This window comes from Amblyomma americanum, chromosome 8, assembly GCF_052857255.1.
Source record: "Amblyomma americanum isolate KBUSLIRL-KWMA chromosome 8, ASM5285725v1, whole genome shotgun sequence".
In the NCBI taxonomy this organism is placed as follows: Eukaryota; Metazoa; Arthropoda; class Arachnida; order Ixodida; family Ixodidae; genus Amblyomma; species Amblyomma americanum.
In genome coordinates this window covers 31,670,761-31,676,855 of record NC_135504.1, presented here as the reverse complement: position 1 = coordinate 31,676,855, position 6,095 = coordinate 31,670,761, and the positions used below count along the sequence as shown (strand labels likewise).

At 49.5% G+C, this 6,095-nt stretch overlaps 1 protein-coding gene across 1 annotated transcript; it reads right to left on the bottom strand.

The window, feature by feature from the left end:
• Positions 1-621: 621 nt before the first annotated feature.
• On the bottom strand, positions 622-4,762 carry LOC144102277 (speckle-type POZ protein-like). Its single transcript, XM_077635580.1, has 4 exons — positions 4,736-4,762; positions 1,674-1,721; positions 1,295-1,548; positions 622-1,246 (listed from the first exon to the last, which is right to left on the bottom strand). Exons 1-4 carry the CDS (start codon positions 4,760-4,762, stop codon positions 883-885), a joined length of 693 nt encoding a protein of 230 aa, XP_077491706.1. The 3' UTR covers positions 622-882.
• Positions 4,763-6,095: the final 1,333 nt, after the last annotated feature.

The following is a 6,095-nucleotide window of genomic DNA, read 5'->3' as shown; positions in this document are numbered from 1 at the left end:
ATCCAGGTCGGCCAGGAAAGGTTGTAAAATGCAGCCAGCAACACTGTAAAAAATCGCCAAGGATGGGAAATTACAAGTCACAGCGTATTTGATTTTTACCGGTTAGACCCAGAACGAGCTCTATTCCTTAGAGGTATGGATGAATCAAGTATTCTTTATTTGGAATGATTTTGCTTTCTAAATGGTTCAGCGCGTGGGAATGCATTTTATTGCCTTGTGCTGAAAATAAGTATGGCGTCCCATTTCTGCCGAGAAATTCATCAACAGCAGGAGTGTCCTTTTATTTTAAAATAACTACTAAGTCATAGTATGAACTGATATCTAGAGATTTATACGGATATGCACGATAAGGCTCCTTCGCTATCATGCCAATTATAGATGCATCTATCGTTCTGCATGAAATCTTACAGCTATCAAAATTCGTATCAAAATTTCACCACCGCTCATAACAGTTTTTCAAGTCATTAGCATTGCAAATATCGGTTCGAAAAGTGCGCTGGTACATCAGAATTCAGTGCGTGGTATTTAAATTGTGAGCGCAACCAAATTATCGTGATTTTCAAACAAAGAAAAAAAACACATGGCACACATAAGGGTCTTGATTTCCCGTTGGCAGATTTTAATTTCAGTATTACTGAAGTACGTTTTCTGACGCGCATCAAAGAGGGTAAATATAAGTGGCGAATTACTAACAGGCGCGGTTTGTTGGAAGAAGCAAATAACACCACCAGTAACAGTTTTCAGAGCTTGCTGACGACCTCCGTCACAAAGCCGGGTTCTGGGAGAAGTTACTGCACCGAGATGTTGAAGCACAAGAGACAGTCGAGTGCTCCTGTGCAAAACAAAGAACATGAGCCAAGCAATCTTGCTTAAACCTCTTCGTCATGTTTTTCTTCGCATAGCGAGCGGTTCGAGTGAGTTGCTGTTGCAACCGAAGAGCACGCGGACAACGTCTCCCGCCAGGTCGGCGTGGCTTTTCATCAGTGTACCCCAGCCATTCGTCTCAATCACTTCACTCCGGTGAGCACAGATATAGTCGATGGCACGACGGCGCAGCACGGCAACGTTGTGGCGGTCGGTGGTGATGAGCGCGGTCGCAGCATTCTCGACATCCAAGGATTCCATGAAGGCCTCTGCGCACATGTCTCGAAGACCACGCAGGCAGTACTTGTCGGCTACCCAGAAGAGTGAGTCAGCCATAGAAGCGAGGTTCGGTGAGCGGCCGGTGTAGACAAAGGACAGCAATTAGCTGAACACGTCATAGTCAGCGTCCGAAATCCCATCGCCTTGCTACGCTTCCAGCATCTGGTGTCTAAGCATGGCTCGAAACACAGGTGACCGGGAGGCCAGTATCGTCACGTGGGCACGGTACGCGCCTCTGCCGACCGTAATGGTTACATCAGCGTAGCATCCGCTCTCCAGTAGCCAGTGGAAGTCTTCGGAGAGTCGGCAATCAGCCATGTAGGCGATGTCCTTCTCACATCTTCCTGCCACGCTGACGTAGCCATCCAAGACTGTCAACTCGCAGCGTGTCACGAGGTTGCCTCTCTGCAAGAGTTGAAAACTGTCGCCTTCAAGGACGCTTCTGGGGATGAATCTGCGGAAACCCCAGCCCCTTGAATTTCTGGAAAAGGAGCGAGCTCCAGTAACGGCTCTATGCCACTCCTGCTCACTTGCACTGACGATGGAAAATGCAGCATGGGCACGCACATCACACTGGCCTGTGTAAAAGACGAAAAGAGAGAAATATTCTTGGCCGCAAACTGCCACCTCCAGGCTCAGTGGAAGGTACCAATTTCCTGATGCCTGGTGTTGTGTGGGAAAGCTAGAGTTGCGGATTGTTCTTCCCGCCTGATGGTGCGAAAACAGGCGTATGTTCGTCACCACCCAGCGGAGGGAAAGATTCTGAGTCCTCTGCTCTGTGATGCAGCTGCATTCGGCCACGGATATGGCGGCGCTGCTTGGGAAGGCGTTCAAATAATGTCGTGAGTCCTACTTGTCGCGTGCCGGCAAATCAACTCACCGCGAACTGCCGTCCTCAGCGACGACCCGGCTGCGAGAGGCTCATCCAGGCGGGATGCCTGGCCTCAAATGAACGCCGTGAATCGGTGGCGGTTGTTGTCCTACCAATGTGGCACATGCCCACAAAGGGGGATTTGCCAAGAATTGGGGAGTTTTTCCGAGAAATCTTTTCGTGGACGAAAATAAACTGAATTCTGAGGAAGAAAGCAGTGAACAAAAAGAAACAGCGAAATAAAACGGGAAATTCATTGCGCACGCAGGAGATTGACACTGAGATTTGTACCCAAGTGGTTAAAAGATAACGATAATTGTAAAAATAATAATAGTATTGAAAAAAATGCTACCAAGGAATCGGTGGTGGCCTCTGCGCTTCGGTTCCGCTTCCTCTTCTGCTTCTTCGGTGTGTGTCTATTTTCTATGCGATAGCATGAACAGGCATGTCATAATGCTGCTCCTGTATAGGCCGGGAATATGCAACCAACGATCACCATAGCGGTCAGCTGCGAAACGTTATCTTAGGGCGCCTTCACACTAAACCAAAATTCCTGTGAGCGAAGCAGATTCGCCCAGATTCGGCCGCTTTTGGCGCCGACGAAGGCGAAAAGCGGCGCAGCGAGGGCTGTCGGTCCGGAGCCCATTTTTCCGCCTTCGCCTCAGAAGTGACGAAGGACCGTTGACTTCACGTACGGTCAAAATCCAGTATGGCGACAAGCATGGCAGCGGAAGAGGCCGTAGCTTTCTCTCTGGATATGTTACATGATGCCATAAACGAGCTCCCAATCCTATACGACAAGCGCCATTTGAATTTCAAGGACGGAACCCACAAGGAGGCGCTGTTGGAAAAAATCGGCAATGAACTGGGAGCGACCGGTAGTTACAGTTACTATTAAACCTTGCGTCACACCGATGTTCGCGATGACCGTGTTCTCGGATGCCAGGACATTACGTTGCGCGTCGTTCGCTCGCCACTGATAGCTTTCATCTCATGCATGCGGACCTCCCGCGGTCGTGTACCACTCATGTATTACGTGCTCCGAAGCCAACGCACAGATCATTTCTCTCCTGACGCTGTTTTTTTTCGAGTGCCAGTACAGTACGTTTCGCGTATTCATCCTGAAACGGGGCGGAGGGTTGTTTTCGAAGCTATTCCAGATACCACCGAGGTCCCTAAATACACCTGAAGGCAAAGCTGTTTGCTGAAGGACCGAAGTACAAAATATTTTAACCTTAGGAATCGATTGCGCTACCGCGGAGCTGGAGTGGCGCAACGGTAGAAAATTGAGCTCCCGAAATAAAGGAGGCCACGGGCGAACGGCACAATTAATGAAAGGACCGAAAAAGAAAGGTAAATGTGGCAAAATCGAATAATATTAGCACTACACATTTCTTGTACACGTTACGTTATGCCGTCTATGACATGATAATCAAAATAAGAAATGAAACCAACAGTACATAATCCTGTCCACACAGTAATATAAAATTTCCACCTCACCTGATAACCTGCGCCAGGCGTTGATATACATGTATCGCTGAACGGAATCGCGTGTCTTTTTTCTAGAGACGAGGCCGAAGAACCTCTACAAGGGTGTCGCAGCTGCTCGGTGACATAGGCAGGTAGCGGCCGAGAAGAGAAAAACCCAGTGAGGTGATAGCGCTTCACATATTAAAGTCACGACGAAGTTCACACGAACTTACTCTCTGCAATACTCCACGTCTCGGTCGCAAAGCAGCGTCAGGAGGTTGCAGGCTTGGTCTGAACGGGCGTGTTCCTTTAAGGATGGCCGCACCCACCACCGCCGCCGGCGCGTACTGACCTTTTATCTGCCTTTTGCGACTCTTCCAGCATAACAACTACAAACTTGCACTGGAGAATCGAAACGAGTTCATCCTGCTCTGAAATGGTCGACATTACATCTCCGATCTCATCCGGGAAATGAAGCGAGGACTGCGAGAATACTAAAAAAAGGCGAAACACAGCGTGCAGTCGAGCGACCGACGATAGGCAAGTGCGCGAACTGTCTGCGGGGCTCACGCGCACTCTCGCTTCCTTGGCTTATTGCAGATAAAAAACAAACTGCTTTCATGAAAAAGCGAGAAGCAGCCGCAGTGCAGAGTCGGTTCCGCAGTCGCGGGCGGTGCATATGATAACAGGCCTCTTTTTTCCGGCGAAGAGAATCCGCTTCATCTCGCCCACAAATTTGATATAGTCTGAATGCGGCTTTACGCGGGCCAAAGGAGGAGCCGAGATTGCCTGGCAGATGAGAAGCGAACGATATTTCTTTCCCGGTGGACGTTCTAATTAAAAACACTCATTGACTCATGTGAAGCATGCAGGTGGGCTGTTAACACAGTCCTAAAACAATGACAAGGGCAAGGGAGAGAGATAGATAGATAAAGAGGAGGAGGGAAAGACAGGGATGTTAACCAGAAAGGGGTTCCGGTTGGCTACCCTGCACTGGGGAAGAGGGATTAGGGGGCTAAAAGGAGGAAGAGAGAAGGGGAAAAAGGCATAACACACACGCACAACGCTGTCACAATTTGTCACTCAATCCAGTCGCTCTCAAGTAGGCAAAGAGTGCCTTGTATGCCTTGAGGGCAGTCGACTGCTGTGGTCACGGACTGAGGATCTTTTGCTCTGTTAATGGGCGAGGATCGAGGCGGTCCAAGGCACAACACGGTGTATGTCTTGCACTCGCAAATGCAGGGCACTCACAGAGAAGATGAGCGATGGTCTTTTCATAACCGCAGCTTTCGCAGGCAGGACTGTCGGCCATCCCCATCCAAAAAGCATAGAGGTTGGTAAAACCAACACCGATCCATAAAAGGCATAATAACAATGTTGCTTCGCTACGTGTCAAGTTACGTGGAAGACGAAGGTTCAGTCCAGGGTCCATTGCCTTGAGGCGGAGGTTGCAAAACTCTCCCGTGTTCAACGCTAAAAGTGTGAGCTCCAGCGCCAAAGGGCGAAGCCCACACGCTGCGTCAGGTCTTGATATTGGTATCCTCACTAGAAGTCCGTCGTTGCGAGCCGAACGCGCAGCCGCATCGGCCTGGTGATTGCCGTTAATACCACAGTGTCCTGGCAGCCATTGAAAAATGATGTCATGACCTTTGGAAACGGTGCCGTGGTACAGTAGACGAATCTCAGCAACAAGTTGTTCCTGCGACCCGCGGCGTAGCGCAGCTTGCAGGGCTTTAAGGGCTGCTTTAGAGTCGGTGAAAGCCGTCCAGTCATGTGGAGGTTCCTGACTGATGAACTCTACCGCAGCCCGTAAGGCTGCGAGTTCCGCACCAGTTGATGTTGCACAGGTCGTCTTCACTTTCATGAAGATGGATCTGGCCGGTATCATCACCGACCCCGCAGATCTGATCGAGTGAACTGATCCATCTGTGTAAACATGTATGCGGTGACTGTGGTAAGAGTGCAGGTGATTCAATGTCAGTTGTTTGAGAGCGGGTAGTGATACACCAGCTTTCTTCGTAATTCCAGGAATATAGAGGTGAACCCGAGGTTCATGAAGACTCCATAAGGTTGAGCACGGTCTTGACGCAGGGGTGAACTCCGATGGAAGATATGCGCAATGAGCTTCAATGACTTTGGCGAATGCAGTACGCGGCCTAATTATTGGGAGTGTTGCGAGGTGATGACAGGGAACCCGTGTGAGGTGCCGAATATGTGTTCTCATGGTGTCAACAGCAATGTATGTAGTAACAAGATGTTCCCGGGCAACAAGAACAGTTGCTGCTGTTGATGCACATTTAGGCAGTCCAAGGCAGATACGGAGAGCTTGCGCTTGCACACTTTGAAGAGTCTTGATATTTGTCTTTCTAATAGAACTGAATATCTGAAGACTGTACCGCATGTAGCCCAGAAATAGGGAACGGTACAGTTGCAGCATAGAGCGCACTGATGCGCCCCAGTACTTTCCCCCGAGGAAGGACAGGACATGCACAATCGCAATTAGTCTCTTTCTCATGGCGTAGACATGTGGACTCCACGAGAGGTTCCTGTCGATGACAGCACCAAGGAATCTGTGGCTTCTCTTATAGGGAATGGCTTCACCATTAATGCG

What these genes read in the sequence shown, in the direction of transcription:
- LOC144102277 (XM_077635580.1), bottom strand. Translation starts at nt 4,762, where the DNA reads ATGAAAAGACCATCGCTCATCTTCTCT. An exon ending in ATTTTCCATCGTCAGTGCAA is followed by an intron (nt 1,549 to 1,673) that starts GTGAGCAGGAGT and finishes CAACTCTTGCAG; the next exon opens with AGAGGCAACCTCGTGACACG. An exon ending in AGACACCAGATGCTGGAAGC is followed by an intron (nt 1,247 to 1,294) that starts GTAGCAAGGCGA and finishes CGTGTTCAGCTA; the next exon opens with ATTGCTGTCCTTTGTCTACA.